We start from the raw sequence: 20,909 nt of genomic DNA, 5'->3' as shown, positions 1-20,909 counted from the left end.
AGTTATGTTTATTTGAATATTTATTTATCATTGTTTGTTTGCATTGGCCCTGAAAAGCCCCAATGGGGAGTGGCCAATTAAGTATACATACGCATACACACACATATTATGCTTCTTTTACATGAGCTGTGCACAACTCCACTTTAAATTTCACATGTGTTGAAGGTTAACAGCTTTTCCATTACACAGCAAAAAACCAGCTGGATATATTTAGAGATAGCAGAGCTTCAGGACTTCATAGTAATTTGACCGAGTGGAGTACAGTTCAGGGAGCAATCGCGCGAGTAATTTCAAAATCGGACGAGTGCAAAGCGCGAGGCCGATTTGAAATTATGAGCGTGATTACTCCCTGAATAGTACGACACGAGATCTAATTACTAATTAATCGTATCTATAATAAATTTCGAAATTAAAAATGTCTTTGAGAACTTCTTTTGATCGAAAACGTCTGTAGCGCTTTTCATAAGTTTTGAAAACTGTAGGAAATATCGCGAAGGAAGCCATTAAAGAGCGCGTAATTGACGTGCGAATCACGTGGGTATCCAATTACAGGTATCCAATTACCAAAAGGTCAAATTGGATACCTGTAATTGGACACCCACGTGATCGCGCGCCGATTGCGTGACAAATAGGCGTGCGGAGAACCAATCGCGATCGGGAATTTTGTTACGGATACGACTATGTTTGTAAGAGTAACGCGGGAATCGAAAGCAGTGCAAAGCTATAATTTGCACAAAACCTGACTGCTCTAAAACTGAGCTAATAATTTCCTGTCATTTTTCAAGCAACCCAAGAGCTTCTTTAACATTCTGCAACATTGACGGTCATTGATTAAAATACAACGCTTGCGCTGCTTGCATTGTATCTTCGTTTGATGGACAGATTTGACAGAGAATTCACATTCAGACATGTAGAAAGCAATCCAAATGGCGAAGTTATTGTTGTTTTATTTGCTCATTCTTGGTTCTTCGTTAGAACTTAGCTCATCATCCAATTGGTGGAGTTCTTATAAGTGGCGAGACTGGTGAAAAAAACTTGACATTGGTCAAAGCGAAGGACTTCTACAGCCACAAACCAGAGATTTTACCGGGTCCGGGCTGGGGGATACTTCCCTACATGAGCTATATAGGTATGTGCGACACCAAAGGGTATCCCTTTTGAGCCGTTTTGGTGCTCAATAGGATATGGTTTGTACACAACTCTTGTCTTGAATTAGGTTTCTTTCGTATGAATTGAGTCGATAATGATAAAAATGGTAGCTTCTTCTAAAAAAACATACTCTGTTCAAGATAAGACTGCATAAACCATACCCTATTTACGACCAAAATGGCCATAATCGATACCCTGTTTATGACCGAAACGGCTGAAAAACCATACCCTTTGGGGCCGCACATACCTTTATGGCTCATATAAGGGAGTACCCCCTCCCCTCCAGGTTAAAGCCATGCATTCATGGGGAATAACCATTATACCTTGTCCATTTAAAGAGCAAGCTCTAAACGTCCATAATAAGAAAAGTCGTGAGATTGTTCGGAAAATCATCTTCTTTCAGTGTCGCGTGCATACATTGGTCGTTCGTTCTTCACCTTATATGTCCGTTTTAGTGTCCGATAGGGTATGGTTTGTACACAACTCTTGCCTTGAATGAGGTATGTTTCGTATGAATTGGGTATGTGCTGGAAAGGTCAGGTTTGAAAAAGGGTAGTGAATATCGCGATCGTTTTTATTATTATTATTATTATTATTATTATTATTATTATTATTGTTATTAGTATTATTTTTTTTTTTTTTGTGAAATACAGTAAGAGTTTCAGTAAGCTCTCTTCACTCCCCCGCACAATTTTTCTGAGGTTACCCCTCCCCACAGGGTACCGAGAGGGAGTAAACTGAGTATTAAAACAGAGTGAATTGAGGTCTAAACGTCCATAATAGGAAAGTTTGTGAAAACAGTCCAACAACCATCCTCTTTCAGTGTCACGTGCATACATAAAAAGGTCGTTCGCTCTTTACCTAACATGTCAGTTATGTCTCGTCTCATTTCGTTGGATTCTCGCGATTCTTTATTTGTTTTTTTCGAATTTACGCTTGTTATCTGACAACTCGTTCAAGGCAATAGCTAAATACGGAATGATCTTGATTCTATCTTTCGAGTTTAGGTGACTTAGTTCGTTTAAATGCGAACCAATCAAACCCCGACCTTATCGACTCATTATCTTTCATTAAACTAGCACCATATACATTTGGTTGCGAAATTTCCATAATTCAAAATTGATCCTTTAATCCAGTCTCCTAGGATCAATTCTTATATGCTTTTATTCTTTCGACTTTTTTTTTTTACCATTATATGGTTGAAGTCTACAGCAAAATCTCTTAATTAAGCAGTTCTAAATTGGTCGATATTTCGGCTGGTTGAAATGGTAGAAGAAAAAGACACCATGCACTGCTTTAGGAGAGTATCATGGTTCTTTACTGGAAAACGTTTCAAAGCAAGTTCGTGGTCATGGATCGTGTGTGTTTCAGCAGCGGTTTGCAATGCTGTTAATATTGGTATGGCTCTCAGCTTTGGTGTTCTGTTCCCGGCTCTGATGGAATACTTTGACGAGACCAGAGAGAGAACAGGTTAGTGCAGTTAGCTCAAAAAGCGCGCAGTCTGTACAGCCTGCCAGTCCAACATTGACTGGTTTGAAATAGCCTGCCATACACTGGACAGCCGAGGACAGGTTCGATTTTAGATTGCAATCAGTTAAATATACTCGAAAAACGGTGTTGGGCATTGCCCCTTAGAAATAGCATTATATCATTCATTTGCGTTCCTTGTGGTTTTTTTTTTTTTACAACCGCAATTATCTTCGAAAGTTAAAAAAAGTACGCAGTGTCGTCTTCAAAGACTGTATGACATTGCATTGAATCGCAAACTTTTGCAACACAGCCTGGGTTAAGTTCAAATGTGTTCAATTGAAATTCACTATCTTAGATTAAGTTGTGTCTTATTTTGCTATGGCTCTGTTCAGTGATCTATAACATCGATTCGATTATTCTGAGACTATTTGTTACTGTGGGAATACATAGAATACATAGAACACATTTCCTTCCATCGAATTTTATCGTCAAATGGGGAAAGCTGAGTCTAGCAAAATTTGATGTTTCAATAATTTCGCGAAATTAGGCTCTCTCGAAAAATAATAACGACATTAAGTTAATATAACGGTTAGAAGGAGCTAGAAGACTGCACACACAAATACGGGCCTTGGCCGAACGTGCTTCAGTATCATATTATGCTGCTAGTACTGCTTCGATTTTTTCGAATTAAGCGAAAAATTCTGCCAAAATTCACAATTTATGCCCCTAGATGCCCAAATTATGCTCACAAAATGATAACGTTTTTCTTTCAAAAATCTTGTTTTAAATTTGCCGTTTAGTATTTAGTGCTAACGGCTCTTGGAAGGTAACGCGATGGTTTGGCTGCCGATCAGTTGAGAATTGTGTTGCTGATGTCCGCGCATGGCTAACTGCTAACCGCTTGATGGTCATGATCAACAACACGAAAACTGAGTTTCTAATTATTCAGTGGTACCCGTCACCAGCTTACAAAAAATATCCATTGATTCTATTGTTGTTGGTGATTCTGTCATTAAAGGAACAACTTCTCAGTTTGCGCATATTGAAAAGTTTAGCTTCAATTTTTCAAATTCGTCGTTTCCAGTCCGTGTTAATCTTCTCCATCCTTAGCCATACTAGTTCCTTTATGGTTTATCATTATGTCTCTGGTGTTTTTCTATCTTATTATCTGTTATTTTCAGGTTTCCTACCATTTAAAGGTAATTTTGTACGTGGCCAAAATAACTCAAAATATCGTGACTGATTGGTTCCTGGTTTGATTGTCACATGTCTATCGATGTCACGTCGGGTAGATTTGTAGCAAAGCTTTTCGTGGGCTTTACAACATTTGAAAGAGAGGAAATAACTTACACCGGGGTCATGCCTTTGCCACCTCGCACCTTGACTACTGTAATTCAATTCTCTTCGGTCTTCCCAAATACCAACTTGATCGTCTTCAGAAGATTCTGAATGCCGCTGCTAGAGTGATATATCAGACTCCTAAATTTGATCACATCACTCCTGCTCTTGTTAACCTCCACTGGCTCCCAGTAAAGTTTATCCTCTGTCACAAGCCTAATCTGAGATTTTCACTTTGTTCCTGTCATCAAGCCCTTCCATTCGTGCCAAGAGCGAAATGCACTACACTTGGAGACCGCGCCTTTTCTCGTTCGGGTCATTTTTATGGACCAATTTGCCCTTGGCCGTACCATCAAGCTCGACTTTGGACATTTTTAAAAAATCGCTTATGACTCTTTATAATTTGTGTAAATCTTAGTTACATGGGCCGTTTTATATTTTTGTTTTCTTATTTATTCTTTTCAGTATAGATCTTTGTTTTAGTTTGTTAGCTTCTAGATCTTTTTATGTAAAGCGCTATTGAATATTTCATAGCATTAGCGCTATAAAAATGTATAATAAGTATTATTATCTTGTACAATAAAGGCGCAAAAATAACTATCATTCATTGAATAACGTTTTTATTTTCAGCTTTTGTCGGCTCAATCTGTATGGCATGGTATGGTTTGCAAGTCCGCTGGCAGGCTATCTGAGTGATCGCTTTCGTTGCCGCATAACATGTGTTTTGGGAGGCACGCTATGCATTGCGGGTCTGGTGTTGACTTCATTTGTCCAGAGCCTCACAGTGATGTACTTCACGTATAGCGCCTTGTACTGATTTGAAGGGTGTCTGACATACAATGCCTACTACCTTGTAATCGCTAAATAATTTACAGACAAGTTGTCCGTAGCTACTGGCGTTGCTTTGTTGGGCGCGAGTGTCGGGGTCTACACCGGACCTTTGCTTCAAGTCCTCTTAGACTCGTTTGAATGGAATAACACTTCTAGAATAATGGCAGCAATGTACGGCCTTGTTTGCATTTTGAGTCTGAGTTTCAATCCATACGTAGAAGAAGAAATAACAACAGCGGAAAAGTATGGCACTGAAGACAACAACAACGAGGAAGCAAGAGACGAGAAGACAGGGATCTCTCTGTACTGCAGTGTGTGGGGCTTTCCAGCGTACACTGTACTTGTAACGTCGTTCACGCTTGTCACTTTTGGAAAGTATATTCCTTATATCAATCTTGTTAGTTTAAATTGCGAACTAAGTCGCTTTGTACTTCCGAGCAGTTAATTAATAATATTTAAATCATTGTAAGGTGAAAGGAGCTGAGAATAACTCGTAAAATACGCACAGGTTCAAATGCTTCGTATGTATTTATATGCTAACAGTCCTTATGAGGACGAAGAATCTGTCCATGGCAATGTCGTTCCTAGGTGGGGCAATAAGAAACGGGACCTCTGAGCCAGCATTTTCGCGCGGAACGCATGGCGCAGGTCGTTTGTTCACCGTGACTGAAAAGGCTCGAACTTTGAGAACGAGAGTCCCGGCCAAGCCGTAGCGATGTGTAGTGTGATCATTGCTTGCTTGTGTTTTCTATAGAGCGAAGTTTTCGATTGAGCGTTGTGAAACCAAAACAAAGTTATCACTCTGGCCAATTGTAAACGACACAAACAACACCGTAAACCAATCAGCTACATATAGCTGGCGCGAAGCGCGGGAAAACGCGAGCGAGTCACGATTGGTTTTGCATGGTTTTACTTCTGAGTGGATGAAAAAGTGGCGCGTGATTTTTAAGCCAATCGTGTAGCGTAGTAATGCAAAACCAGTTTCTCTTCGCACTCAAATAAAAACCGCTCTGTAGGCTACATTAATACAGTTACGCACTGACGTAACTTCATCAAGACTATGATTTCCTTTTTCATGCACATAACGCTTGAGAATATTGGCTCAAAAAAAAAAAAAAACGCCGGAATAAGGACACTACACTATCCTCCAGCCCAGAGCTCTTCTCTCTACAAAAATGACTGTGAAACAGATAGTTTTGATTGGGACCCAAGATGCAAAATCAAACAACTTCTTGTAAAGTTAAATCAACTTTAGGGACGTTGGTGGGTCGAGGTTAATTTCGGACCTTTCGATTGAGTGCACAAAACTGAAAGTCGTCTCGAGTATGCTTTACAGGGCTTGTTTCTGCTTTGTTTGATAATTAAGAGCATTTCTAATTATTAAAGAGGTTTATATTATCATTTCTTAGGTAAAGTACTGTCAAGATATTGGAATTTCTGTGCAGAAAGGTTCTGGGCTGTTCATTTGTATCGGCCTTGCTTCAGGCGTCTCGCGGCTGGTGACGGGAAGACTGTGTAACAACAAGAGAGTTAATCTAGTGTACATTTATCAATCATGAATGGTAACAGCTGGTCTCGCCGCCTATATGCTGCCCTTCACCACAAAATACTGGAACTTAATCGCTTTCAGTGTCATTTATGGATTGAGCGACGGTGTTTTCGCAACAACTCAGAATTTTATTTTACTGACGTGTGTGGACAGCAAGAGAACAACGGCCGCTTTCTGCATCAAAAGTGTGACGTGTTCTATATCTGCGGCCGCCGGTGGACCAGTTGCCGGTGAGTAAAGTTTTCTTATTTTGAACCGAGTGTGAGAGCTGTACTGGGTTAGTACAGGCCCTAATTCTTGACAGCACGGTCCGAGCACAGCGTGGTCGATGCAAATAAGACAACAGCCTGATATTGTTCTAATATAGCTGAACTACCTCGCGGGATTGGTTAATAAGAGATTTATTGCACAACTGAAAATGTTTGAAAAATATTCCACGATCACGGATCAAGCACAATCAGACTTAATACGTGCAAACAGTGTGTTCAGTTTTACACTTTTTAAGGCTCAGTTATACATAATTTTAAATTTTTTTAACTAGGCCATGCACACGTGGTATTAATCTCTCGTTATTTAATTCTCTTATTTTGTTTTGTTTTTTTAAAAGTAGACTATCAGCACGTTTGATAACTTGCTCAACTGACCTGCTGACTTCATTTTTAAACGTTTGTTATTGCCATCCAGTTCACTATTTTTAGTTTAATTTTTTTACCTTGTTTGCCGTGATCTAACATGATATCCTAGGTATAATGTTGATGTAGCCGGTAAACAAATAAGTAAAAAAGTAAGTAATCAGCAAGCAGGTATTCAAAGTGTGTAAATTCGCCAAATATCATGACAATGTTGTAGGAAAATTTGTTTTCCACAGCATACATTGAAAAGTTCATCCAAGCATACAAATTTTGCGCGCACCATTTTTATTGTATTTGAATTGCGTAGAACTGAATTGTCAAGTAAAGGAACATTAATTTACATTACCCGGATTTTTTTGTGCAGTACGGATAAACATTACACTGATATATATCTTCATTCATGCTCCGAAAAGAGCCTGAAACAAACAGAGGTTGTGAGATGTTATTTGTCGCGCAACAACAGTTTATTGGCACGTGCTTTGTAGATTGAACCGTAGGTCCAATATCATAATGAACAATCAACCGGCACTCGCTAGCCAAACGTATTGTTTGATTAGTTGAACATCATCGCTCACTGAATTTTAGATTCAATAATTAAGTCAAAAATCCTTAACCGTGCTTTGTTGTGTTATGAAACTAAAAGCACGCCGGATACAATTGTTGTTTGCGACTAATCCTGAACTTTTAATACTCCCAAATGTTTTCTAACAAAGCAAAGCGCGGTTGAAAAAGTAGCTATTTTTTTTTAGCATTCGCCTCAATTTGTAACGGCTTTTCTACTGTATCGTTCCTTGATTGCAGAATGAAATAAGTTCAATGGAAAATAATTGTTTAATCAAATGCCCCTTTCCCCTCACCGTCGGTTACGATTGCTCTGCAAAATAAGCCCATCTTACTTAACTAAGCCTTTTGAATCAACGTAAATCAGGGCTTATTAACGGCGAAATTTTACGGCACATATGTATGATTTGAAATCGATAATCAACACCGGTTACTTCTTCTGAAATAACTGTTTTTAATTTAAGGGTCATCAAATGAAGGTATTAGCGGAGGCGGCGTGGCCGACTGGTTTAGGTTCCTACCGCTATCTGGATTTGTTCTCGGTAGCCCCGAGTTCGACTCCTCGGCCGCGTTGTGTAAATAGCCAACTGGTCAGCCTCCCACCAGGTGGGATTCTTAATAGTTTATGTTATATTTGAAATATTTGTTTATTTATTTACAGTGTCCCCAATTAGCACGCTAGTGCTAAATACATCGACACTTAAATAAAGTTATTATTATTATTATTATTATTATTATTATTATTATTATTATTGTTAAATGGTTTTATGTTTTCATAATTTAAACATACTTCTTAAAAAGCGTGTTGCTGAAGGTGACTAAAGTTTGATTTACACGAAGAACACAACATAAAGCTTATTGAGAAAACCAACATTGTAGCATACTGTCTATTGCACGTTTATAGGGACTTTAAGTGAACAAATCTACAAGCATCGCAGATAATTTGTTTTACTGCTTTTAAAAATAAAAATAAAAAAATAAAAATAAAAAAATTAATAAAAAAACCTTATTTACCCTCGGCAGTGTTTTAGCACAAGTGCTAGTGGGGCCGAGCAAACAACTGAAACAAATAATTCAAATTGAACATAATTGCTGCACCTTTGATTGGCAATCTTCTTAAGGAAACTGTCGAAGTCCCCTAATTTACATCACGGTACGGTTATACAGGCAAGATAGATCGCGGCTCTCTCGGGAAAGATAACTATTTTGTTCTTTACTTGTTTGACTATCAAATGTCAGTGCTTCATCCTCTGTCAGGCTCAAAAGTACAATACGGACGTTTATGCTTGTCTTTGATATACTATAGCTTTATTTATAAGCGCTAAACACTCCTTCTTTTTTGAAATTCTTCCTTGTGCTGGTTTACTACGTTGACCTGGTTTGAAACCTTGGGCGATGAGTTCACTCGAAGAACTTTCTATGTTCGTTGTCTAAGTAAAAGAATATCAAAAGTCGGAAAGATATGATATAATCGAGCGCGTTGCTTTGAAACAAAGATGTAACAGAGCCGTTTGCAACTAGATGACTTCAGGGTGGATCTGAAATTTGAAATTACGAAAACTCATAGACTATTTGACACAAAATTCTCATATCGAATGATCGTTTGAATAACTAAAAGTAGGGTACAAGCTCTCCAAAACCTCTAATACCAGCCTGAGATTATTTCAAAACTGCTTTTTAACCAGCGCAAAGCCCATACATCAGACATGTGATGTAATCGTGTACTTAGATTTCTTACTAAAGAACAATTCGCTCGCTAAATTTGATAAATGTAACAAGCGATTCACGAAATTACATGTTTAGTGGATCAATTAAACACACAATGGTTTCCCTTTCTTTTAATTTGTAGCCTATGAAGAAAAGTGATCCCTTTACTTCTGAATGAAAGGAGGCGGACTATTTTGCCTTAATGTCTCGTAAGAAAAGCTAAATTGTACATCTCTTTGAAATTTTACGTGACAATTAGCATACATGTGAAAACTAGAAACAAAATAATCAAAACTGTAAGAGTTCTATCGAGAAGCTACTGGCGGACGGAATATCATCCACACTCTAAAATCTTCTTGTTTAGTCAAGAGGCTGTCATTTGGCCCGCAAGCCTTCTTGAGTAAAGCAACAGTACCATCTGCCATTGACTATACCTGAAGAGAGAGAGAGAAAGAGAGAAAAAAAATTGCCATTATTCTCAAACGAAAAATGAAAATACAAGAGAAACTTTGAGCAATACACTAGGGTATCGAGGAATTCCACACTTGAAACATCTGAGGGTACCAATTTCTTTGTACATTCAGGCCATTTTTAGCCTGCGCGCAGACCTCTAATCTTTCTGTTGTTTCACGCGGAATCTATGGGTAATCACGTCAAAAATGTTACTTATTGCTTTAGTGTTTAGTGTCTTTTTTTTCTTCTTTTTTTTTTTTTCTCCTTAGAAAAGCGGCCGTGGTTGAAAGTTCTCTCGATTTTAGCTCTCTGGTCTCTCGCTTTCCAGTCATTCCACCAGGCAATCATTGCCTCGTTTTCAATGTAGTATTCACGGAAATGTTGTCTAAAGCTGAAATTTGAGATATTTTAAAAAGTTATTCATATGAACTGAAAGCTTTCAAACACCTTTCATATCATTCGCAATTCTAGTAAATTAAATATCACACAGCTCTTTCCTTGAATAAATTTGTTGCATATGGTGTATTTGTGCTGTGCTAGAGGAGAACGCTATTCTGTAAAACATACGAAACTAGCGAATCAGAGCCAGTTTAAGCTACTTCATAAGTGCATGGACATAGCCTGCTTTCCAAACACTGAGTAATCTTTTTTTCCCCGAGCAATCTTGTCAGTGTGTGAAACAGGGTAAATTTCTTTGATGCGATCGACCTGTAACGTTATGATCTTGCCAGAACTGGCTGCCTGTCGATGCTAGCTATCACGCTGTTCGAACAGCGCTTTTTTAAATCTTTCCTTTAGCAAGAGGTTAGTTTTAACCCACCGAAGAAACAAATTACCTAGTGACAAGTACAATAGAGGCACCATGAGAACACTGATGCAATAGCACTATTGCCATATCTTGAATGGGGTTATAGAAATTTATGGTTTGTTACTGTTACTACTGGCATCAGTTCAGAAAGGTGATTTTCACTAGAACGAGTTTGACGTACTGACCATTCATCCCGACTGCTAGCACCTTGTTAAGAACCTCGAGTCCAGCCTGTGCCGGCTCCTACCATGATGAATCTCTGTCTATTCCAAAGGCGTTAATAAAACAACAAATAAATCAAAGAAGTGGCGTAATCGACTGCTTGCACACCGACCGAGATAAACTAAACTTCTTGGCTTCGCTTGCAGGATAACCTAAAGCTCAACGCGTGTTCCAAGTGATTTGGAACACTGAGGAAGCGGTGCCTTTTAAAATAGAAGGAACGGCAAGAAGGAACCCAATGTCAGTCAAATGGAGGGCGGACATGGTTTGACACAAGAGGTGAATAACCTTCCTTGTTGTCTTTGTTTTGAGTTGTCAAGTTATTCCTTGTTCAACGGTTGATCTGCCACGGTTGATCTCTGGCTCGTGATTCATTGGTAGTCAGATTATGTTGCATGCCCTGTTTGGAATCAGTGGAAAAGTACTCTGAAGCCGACTCTAAAGCTCAACAGCGTGTTCCAAGTGACTTGGAGCACTGAGGTAGGGGTGCTTTTTATAATAGAAGGAATCAGCAAGAAACCAAATGTCGGCCAAATGGAGGGCGGAAATGGTTTGAGGCAAGAGGTGAATAATCTTAGCTTCTTCGTTGTCTTTGTTTTGAATTGTTTTTATTCCTTGTTCAACTGTTTATCTCGTGATTCGTTGATAGTCAGATTATGTTGCATGCCTTGGCAGATGTTATTAAACATGTTTTTTTCCGGAAAACAGGAAGTTGATGATTTAGTACAATGGTACTTTCCCTTTAAAATGAGTCATCAAATTAACATTGTTTTAAAGTCATGACTGTCGTATAGCAGTCGTATGATTTTTTTCAGCCAATCAGCAGGAGTTGTGACTCATCTTATAGTGGTTACTAGGCGAAGTTCTTTCCCATTTCAGCTGTAGTCTTGCATTCGCGGTTTGTTGTTGGCAAAGTGCGCTGTAGCTGGCACGATTAGTTTCGAAAACATCTTGCACAATGAAGATCTTTTGTGATGGAAAAGCGATTACACCTGCAGCACTGGTGACATATGAGGGTATGAACAGTGTCTATCGTAAGAAGGGAGGCGAACTGCAGTACATCGAAGGATCACGCACTTACGACACGCTTCGCTACGGAAAAAAGAATTCCGAACTTCCCTTTGAGTTCACCTTCACAGATAGGTACAACCATCAGTGGAAAGTTGTGATTGATAGAACGGACGACACCGTCAACATGTTCATTCCCTGCGGTTTTCAGATGCTATGGTATGGCGCCGACGAGAGTCCAACCAGAACTGGCTCCGATGCTCAAACACAATGGGCGTCGGTTCAGTTCAGCTGGCAAGATAAAACTTACCTCCCGCCTTTCCATGCAGGGGTCAGAATTGCGTTCAGTGGATATAAAGATAAAACAACCGGAGAATGGAGCGTGGATACAGAGCGTTGGAACAACATTCTGGATTTGGCCAAGAAAGGAACAGAGGTAACTGGAGCTGTTATGGAACAAATTGAAAAGGGAGTCGCAATCGCTTCTGGACACTAGTCCTTTTGATCTTGACTCTACCGCCCTTGGACGCACGAAATAAACTGTTGTTGTATCACTTGTAGATAATGACCGGCACAAATGTGCTATTTTTTCTATTTGTCAGAGACATTTAATTTTTTATGCACATTAATTGGCAATTTGAAATTGTGTGTGGTTGTTTATTTTCCTTTTTTTCAGCTGTAATATTGCTTAGTTACTTTATTGTCTTCTAAAATGGAAATTTCAAATAACATATTGCATAGTGGGCAATTCGTGTACTCTCTGTATTGTATTTTGAACCACTCGACGTCAGTGCCGTCCGTATTGTTGTAATCCCTATACCTGCTTTTTTTATCTCTTGGTTTATATCCTTGTACTTTCTGATTAAAACATAGTTTAACCCGTGATTTTTTAAGGACCCTGGCCCTTGTTAAACTGTCCAAATATGGTGTGTTACAATTAAATATCGTTATTATTTTTTCGCTTATACTTGACCTTTGAAAGGCGTCGCATGTATATTCAACAACAAGAATAGGTCATTAAAGAAATACAAAAGAAATTTAATAAAACCACAAATAAATCAAAGAGGAAGCGTGATCGAGTGTTTGCACACCGGGTTGTGAGGCTTCGCCAGCACCGAGATCAACTTCTTGGCTTCGCTTGCAGAATAACCTAAAGCTCAACAGCGTGTTCCAAGTGATTTGGAGCACTGAGGTAGTGGGGCTTTTTATAATAGAGGGAACCGAGAAGGAACCAAATGTCAGTCAAATGGAGGGCGGAAATGGTTTGAGATAAGAGGTGAATAACCTTCCTTGTTGTCCTTGTTTTGAGTTGTTTTTATTCCTTGTTCAACGGTTGATCTCGTGATTCGTTGATATTCAGATTATGTTGCATGCCCTGGCAGATAACTCACGTGATATAGCAAAATGGAAGAATGCATTGTCATTTCAGTGCCAGTGTAGGGCATAATGCGATTGAGAACAGCAATGAATAGCGCTTTTGTTGTCTTTGTAACTGGCTCAGTGAGGTCGGAGTTATTTTTCATCAGCCACTTGATCATAGCTGATGGCAATTATGCTTTGAAACTTTCTGAAAAATTAACTTCAATAGAGAGGAAGGGGATGGGGGTAGACTGCGTGAGGGGAAGGGTTGATAGGAAGAGAAGAATAGGGGAGTGAAATACTTCAAACACATATCTTTCTTGGTAACCAAGGAAGTGAAATTTATATTTAAAGACGTGTAGGCGACTTTAAATCCTTCAACTACGGCTTGCGAGCCACGAAGAAAGTCTGATGCAAAATAAAAACGAGACAAATATATTTGATGTCTCATCTTGTTTTTGAAAACAAATAAAGTCGCTTTATGTCCACATTTGAAAGAGATAAGTAGTTCTAAGAAAATCGATTTAAAAGGTCGATTTGATTATATTGCAAACGCCACATGCAATATAAGCTAACTGATGTTTTGCACCACCAGTTCACAAATGTGCAGCTGAGATGTTAGAAGAGAATACTTGGCCGAGTTTAGTTTTTAAGAAGTCTGATACTATGTGGTTACTCAGCTTATGCTATCCTAGTTTAGTAGTCACTTTGCTGATAAAATAGCGAAAGCAGAAATAATCTTCTGCGGTAACCACACATTCAGTGGCTAAGAGCTTTTTCAAGTCCTCAGTATAACGGACTTGCGACTATGACGACCGGATGGAAATTCCACTCCTTGTGGGCTAATTGGACATGTTTCTGTTATTTAGTAAACGGTGAATGTCTGTAATAAGGTTCCAGGTTCAGGTCAGTTAAGTTTAAATACACAGGATGTTGAACCCCAAAATAGTAAGCGGAATAACAAATTTCTACATAAACAAAGCACTTGGTTGTCAACAGTGTAACGAACCTCGTGTGGTATGTCGAAAGATGTCTCCTACGCACGTAACACTGAAAGCGGGTGTAAAACCAATTTTAACGCTGGATGGGTATGTTAACGTTAATTTTGCTTTATGACTGACCCCATGGGAAACAGCGAGTTTTGTTTCTCCTAGCCTCAACCCTGCTACCCGTTGCCTCGGGAAGCATTGAGGGTCTTGCCCCGGGGGTGGGGGGGGAGGGTACTCGTCGTACCTTTTAGGGGTTAAAAAAGCGGTTTTGTTACCCGGCCTCTTAGGGAGCTGATATCCTCAAAAGGTCCACATAGTCAGGTGGCTTAACGCAAAATTTAGGCTGGATCGTGACAAGAGTGATAAAAGCATGAAATTTGGCACACAGCTTGCTTATACCCTAGCAAATGATATTAGAAGGGGTGCCCATGTCAATCTGCTCACGCTCCCGTTTTAGGGAGATTTTAGTTTTTGACCAAAATCAAGGTATGTGATACCTGTGGTGTAAATCTATTTTATTAGCAAATGCAAAGAAATGCTTTCAAAACAAGCATTTTTCAGTTTTTATATGTATGTTTGTGTCTTCTGATTCGTTTCCGATGCACTAGTGGCAAAGAAACATCTCTTTTAGTAGCACAGAAAAGATTCAAGCCCATGCCTCGCTCGTTCATCCAAGATGGCGGCCTCTTTGTTGCTCTGCTGTATCTGTAAGTATCTGAAGAAAGTGTCAAAAATTCTTTGCAAAAGAACTTGAATATGCTAAAATTATGTAGGGAGGGTAGAAATAATATATTTTGTTTATCTATTAGAATAGTTTTAAGCGAGTTTAAGTGAAAACGTTTGTTTTACAAGGCTCCTGTTTGAATAGGCAGGACCAGTTCATCATGAAAGTAGTTTCTGTTGGAACTATGCACAAGAAATCTTTTATTTTTTTATGTCTTTGGTCATGATTTAATCCATTTGATTGTTTTATAACAGTGATTAGTTGTTGAAATCTAGAGAGCAGATCATTTTGGTTATCATTTATCTCAGTCTGCAGGTACAACAAATAGTTAATTGTAAGAATTATAGGGAGAAAAACGGTAATTTTAATGAAAGTAATAAGGTTTCTTCACTGCATAGTTGACTTTAAATTTCGTTTTTATTCTTCTAGGAGCTTTAATTTCAATGTCATTTGATTGGAAAAAGTGCATCATTTGTCAGGAGTCTACGAGAGAAGCATTAAAGTGTCCTCTAAACAGTAATGGACCACCTGAAGCTAGCCGCCAAACGTATTTGGCTTTCCTTCAAAATGTCAACAGCTTTCGGGAAGCAGACGGTTTACCTGTGGAGCTTAAATTTGGCGACGATGTTGATGTAGATTGCCTTTGTCGTAATCACGGTTCTTGGCACAAGTCCTGTCACCTGAAGTTTAGTATTTCAAAGCTAAAGAAAGCTCAAGAGCGTGCCCGCCGAAAACGAAGCGAGGACAGCAGAGCAGGTGAGGTTTAAAAGACCCGCACCGAAATGCAGGAAACACCAATCTGTCTCCGAAGAGTGATCGCAATGTTTATTGTGTTTAGGAGGAGACGACGGCGACAAGCTTCACTGTTTTTTGGTGCTGGAAACTGATAGGAGCATCCGTCAAATGGCCCTTGAACTTAAAGATTTTGAATTGTCAGGTCGTCTGTCAGAGGGATTGACTGCAAAGTCTTGGATGGCGCACTAATAGTCCACTGTCTGCCCACTGTCGAAGCTTCGACAGCAGCTCCATCAAAGCAAACGTGTGGATGTGGTGTTGGACACATACGTTCCTGATAGCCTAAAGGACGCAACAACGGAGAAAAGAGGTCAAGGGGTCAGAAGGAAAGTAGCAGGCCAAACGAAGCTTCCAAAGAACTGAATGATGTTTCTGCGAGACCGTGACAACAAGTCTGAGCTGTTTTCCTTTCTGACGTCGAAAGTAGCGTAATTCCAATAGCCCCTCGACAGAACATTATACATTACATCTGGTTAGTAAAGCTGTAAAATGTATTGATTCTTTGAATAATTGTTCCTATGCTGTTTAATCTATAATCCTCTGTGATTTAATTGTGTCGTAGGAACATCTGTGGTTTCCCATGGATCTGAACATGCAATGGGTCAGTGCAACCATGAAGAGGCCGATACGGACGCGAGTGACCGGCAGAAATAGAGCCTAGAGACGGAAATAAGAGCGTTTTTTATTATTATTCAGTTCGAGTACACCCTCAAAGATACTTTGACAGCTAAGTGAGACCCGACCTTCTCATATAGGAGTCCACCAACCTCCCCCACCCCCCGCCCTCCCCATTGGCGCTGCAAGCCCTAAGACGGACGAAACTGTTGTCCATGGTGTTTTCGTTCCCAGAGGCAGCAAGAATAGCGACCTCTGGGAGAAATCTGAAGGTGAGGCAACATTAATCGAGGTCAGCTAGCATCATCGAGCTTAGATGCGCGCGCACCGTCAAACCTACCAGATCTAGGATTTCTGGTTCAATTCTTGTTTTCGTTGTGGCACGATCTTCGGCTCAACCTTTGTTTTAGATCTGCATTAACTTAACCCGAACCTGAAAGAACGTTCCTAAGAAGAGCCTATTGTTATTTTTAGGTCAAGTACTGTGAAGATATTGGAATTTCTGCCCAGAAAGCCCAACCATCAAAAAACCAAAGTTTGTGTTGTTAACTTGCTTGCTGCCATTTTTAACGACCGAGGGATCAAGGGTTTTAGAGAGAAAGCTGAATGAAACACAGGTATCAAAAATTGTGTTCAGCCACCTTAAAGTGCTACTATGAGGAAATTCTCGATATTCATTTCTTTACATTTTCTTACACAATAGGTCTTTCTTAGATATTTTGCCAAATTTCAGTCTTTTACGAACATTCGAACTCGTGGTTTTTGGACCTTAATTTCAGAGAATTTACGGCCGCCATTAATTTTCCTTGTTCCAAGTCTTGGTTGAAAATTTGAGAAAATGACGTCATTTTCTCAAAAATACCGCACGGGTTGAAATTATAATAACAATTAATGTAAAAAATTGCACGAACATATGAGCCAAAGTTTTTGTTATTCTTTATGTGAATTGCTGTGCTAATTGTTATTATAATTTCAACCCGTGCGGTATTTTTGAGAAAATGACGTCATTTTCTCAAGTTCTTAACCAAGACTTGGAACAAGGAAAATTAATGGCGGCCGTAAATTCTCGGAAATAAAGGTCGAAACAACATGAGTTCTAATGTTCGTAATAGATTGAAATTTGGCAAGAAATCTAGGAAAGACCTATTGTGTGCGAAAATGTAAAAAAATGGGTATGGAGAATTTGATCATAGTGGCACTTTAAAGATTACTGCTGAAATATGATAATTTTTAAGTCCAACAAGATATGTTAATATAGGAGAGAAACGAAAGAGGATCAAAACTTGAAAAAGAATATACTGAAGCGAAACAGGTTTTCGAAACGGACCCCAATGATTCGAATGGTAACAATTTAAATGCGGCTAAGGATAAGCTCGAATCATTTTATGATGAAAAAGTCAACGGAATAATAATCCGTGCCCGAGCACGTTGGCATGAACACGGCGAGAAAAGTACCAAATATTTCCTAAACTTAGAAAAAAGAAATCATGTAAAAAAGCATATAAGGAAACTAGTCATCAGCGGCGTCGTAAAGACAGATCCGTTTGGCATTCTTCAAGGACAAAAACGATTTTATCGAGAGCTATATAAAAGTTCAAATAGTGATGCGGAAAATCGTCAGAACATTGTAAAGTTTCTAGAGAATTTGAATATACCTCAATTAACCGAAAAACAAATGTTAACCTGCGAAGGCAAAATTTCAGCTGAGGATTGTTACAATATCCTCGAAAGTTTTCAAACCAACAAAACTCCCGGGAATGACGGAATTCCTATAGAATTCTACAAATTGTTCTGGCCTTTAATAAGCGATCCTTTTCTTAAATGCGTGAACGAAAGCTTTGAAAAAGGTGAAATGTCTTGTTCTCAAAAACAAGCGGTAATTACTCTAATAGAAAAAAAAGGAAAAGATCGTTCTTATATTGAGAACTGGCGTCCAATCTCTCTCGTAAACGTTGACACAAAAGTTATGTCTAAGATGATCGTCACAAGAATTAAAAATGTTCTTCCAAACATTATACACCATAACCAAACTGGATACGTGAAAGACCGATATATCGGCGAAACAATTAGATCAGTTTTTGATATTATGGATTTCACTGCAAAAGAAAGTATTCCGGGACTAATGATATTTATTGATTTTGAAAAGGCATTTGATAGCGTAGAATGGGATTTTCTTTTCTATTGTTTAAAATCCTTCAATTTTGGCCCTAATTTCATCCATTGGGTTAAAACGTTCTACAGAAACATACAAAGCTGTGTGATAAACAACGGACTTTCATCCGAATACTTTAAGCTTGAACGTGGGGTACGACAGGGGGACCCGCTCTCTCCTTACCTCTTTGTAGTTACTATAGAAATATTAGCAATTGCGATTCGACAGAATAAAGATATAAAAGGTATCTCTATTGGGAGTGAGGAGACAAAAATTCTTCAATACGCAGATGATACGACAGCAATACCTGCCGACACAAGCTCTGCTACTGCTCTTTTTAGGCTATTAGATGATTTCAAGATTGTCTCTGGCTTACAGATTAATTGTTTCAAAACGGAAGCTATGTGGATAGGTTCTTCAAGGAACTGCAACGCACAGCCTTTTGGGATTAAATGGCCTAACGAACCGATAAAGGCTCTAGGAATTTATTACACGTATGATCAAAAATTGCTTATTGAAAAGAATTTCATAGAAAGATTAGACAGTATTAAAAACCTGACTAGAATTTGGTCCTCAAGAGGTCTTTCTATTTATGGCAAAATTACACTTATCAAATCTCTATTAATCCCGAAATTTGTTTATGTGTCATCTTTAATACCTACCCCACAAGAATTGGTAAGTCAGTTAAACCAGTTATTATTTCAATTCTTATGGAATGGTCCTGATAAAGTCACACGTAGATCGGCGATAAATGAACACTCCAACGGAGGTTTAAAGATGATTGATTTTGATAGCATGATAATATCGCTTCGATTGGCATGGCTAAAACGAATAGTTAGCTCAAATGATGGCACCTGGAAAAGGTATCTGACATATCACCTAGAACGCTTTGGCGGCCTTTTCTTGTTTCATTGCAACTATGATGTTAGCATCCTTCCACTGAATATTTCTCTATTCTATCTAGAATTACTGCAGTGGTGGTCAGAATTTAGAGATATGTTCTGTGCAGAAAAAAACTGGCGTTATATTCTTTGGAATAACAAACAAATACTCATTAATAATAAAACAGTTTATTATAAAAGCTATTCCGAAGCTGGTGTAGTTCATATCAGCGATCTATCCTTTGATTTAAATAACAAAGATTCCTTTTCCCTAGTTTCTAACAGGATTTCGAAAACTAATTTTTTAGTTTGGGCTGGTCTTCGACACTCCATTCCTTCCATTTTAAAAAATAGTACTCATAAATCAACAACAGGTGAACTTTCTCTAAAAATTGACGAAAATATATTTGATGTGACAAAGAAGAAATCTAAAGACTATTATACTTTACTTGTAAGCAGAAAGGCTCTTTTTCCAACTATTGTAAACAAGCTGCAAAATGAATTTCATTTTACACTCGAGGAAGTTAAAAAAATTTTTACGATCCCGCATAGTGTTGCTCTTGAAGCATATGTTAAGGCATTTCAATACAAAATTCTTAACTCCATTCTTTACACTAATGCTAAACTTTACAAAATTGGCTTTAAAATGAACGACTCGTGCTCATTTTGTTCATCTGAACCAGAAACGCTATATCACTTCCTGTATCTCTGTCCTTACTCGATAGATTTCTGGCGTGACTTCGAAGTATTTTGGCATCAACTTTTAAAGGAAAACATTCGACTTTCGTTGCAAGATGTTTTAGTTGGAATGATACCACAAAACTCCCCTTCTGCCAAGCTGCTAAACTATCTAATTATAATTGGGAAATTGTACTTATGGGATTGTAGAAGAAGTCAAATTCTTCCAAATATATATGGATTTAAAAAGAAAATTGCTGTAAAATATGAAACGGAAAAATATATAAGTCTGCATAGTAAAAAAACAAAGGATTTCTTTGAAGCTAAATGGATAGTGTCGCCTTTTGTAAAAGCTTAATTATTTAAAGGTGTTAATATGCATTCACTTTCTGTATGTTGACCCATGTAATACTAATTAATATGTTATTTACATTATATTTTGTAAATATTTAGTTATAGTTTGTTGGAATTTATTTTTTTTGGTTACCGTCTATTGTTAGTGATATTGGTGTTTTTTAGTGTTGTAAGCATTGTAGTATTGTAGTATTATTAGTACTAATTAGTTGTATTATATTATTAGTATTAGTAATATTAGTTGTTATTATAATTATGTAGGTAAGTAACTAATTTGCTGTATTAATATCAATTTGTTTCAATAAAGAAAAAAAGAAAAAAAAAAAAGATATGTTAATATCTATACAAAACAAAGTTTTAAAATTAATTTCAAGTCATTTTGTAAGTAATGGAAAACGATCTGGGCTCCAGTGCAAAACTACAGACAGACCTTTCACACTCTCTCAACAAACTGAAGTTGAAATCGGCATTTAGAATATATTATAATATTTGTGCCTTGTCTAAACGCGAGTGCCACGTTCGAAGCTCACACTTCTTGTGTTTTGTTGAAAGTGTACGCAAAGCTGTTTTAACGTTTTCACGCTTTTGTCTGCCAAACCCCGAAGTCAAAGAGCTTCGAAGGAAAATGTATACC

General features: G+C 38.2%; 2 protein-coding genes and 1 pseudogene across 3 annotated transcripts in view; all 3 read left to right on the top strand.

The window, feature by feature from the left end:
* LOC145483341 (uncharacterized) overlaps positions 1-13,555 on the top strand; it is a 54,851-nt gene extending 41,296 nt beyond the window's left edge. The window contains exon 2 of the mRNA XM_081461846.1: positions 10,914-13,555. Within this exon, the coding sequence (XP_081317972.1) occupies positions 11,679-12,224 (546 nt within the window). The 5' untranslated portion in view covers positions 10,914-11,678 and the 3' untranslated portion in view covers positions 12,225-13,555. The remainder of the gene's footprint in view (positions 1-10,913) is intronic.
* On the top strand, positions 2,415-7,039 carry LOC145483353 (monocarboxylate transporter 10-like; annotated as a pseudogene). The gene is made up of 3 exons (XR_014048907.1): positions 2,415-2,619; positions 4,588-5,185; positions 6,198-7,039. The product of XR_014048907.1 is annotated as a monocarboxylate transporter 10-like (transcript).
* A 1,577-nt stretch (positions 13,556-15,132) lies between the features above and the next one.
* Positions 15,133-16,164, top strand: LOC145483503 (uncharacterized). The gene is made up of 2 exons (XM_081462025.1): positions 15,133-15,556; positions 15,639-16,164. The coding sequence occupies exons 1-2, from the start codon at positions 15,244-15,246 to the stop codon at positions 15,782-15,784; spliced, it is 459 nt and encodes a 152-aa protein (XP_081318151.1). The 5' UTR covers positions 15,133-15,243; the 3' UTR covers positions 15,785-16,164.
* Positions 16,165-20,909: the final 4,745 nt, after the last annotated feature.

The sequence above is a fragment of the Orbicella franksi genome, chromosome 4, assembly GCF_964199315.1.
Source record: "Orbicella franksi chromosome 4, jaOrbFran1.1, whole genome shotgun sequence".
Taxonomy (NCBI): Eukaryota; Metazoa; Cnidaria; class Anthozoa; order Scleractinia; family Merulinidae; genus Orbicella; species Orbicella franksi.
Note: the sequence above shows the minus strand (reverse complement) of the source record. Positions and strands in the feature narration are given on the sequence as shown.

Bases quoted from the DNA above. Each gene is read 5' to 3' on its own strand.
- LOC145483503 (XM_081462025.1), top strand. From the start codon at position 15,244: ATGTCATTTGATTGGAAAAAGTGCATCATTTGTCAGGAGTCTACGAGA. The intron at 15,557-15,638 runs GTGAGGTTTAAA...TATTGTGTTTAG, and splicing joins AAGCGAGGACAGCAGAGCAG to GAGGAGACGACGGCGACAAG.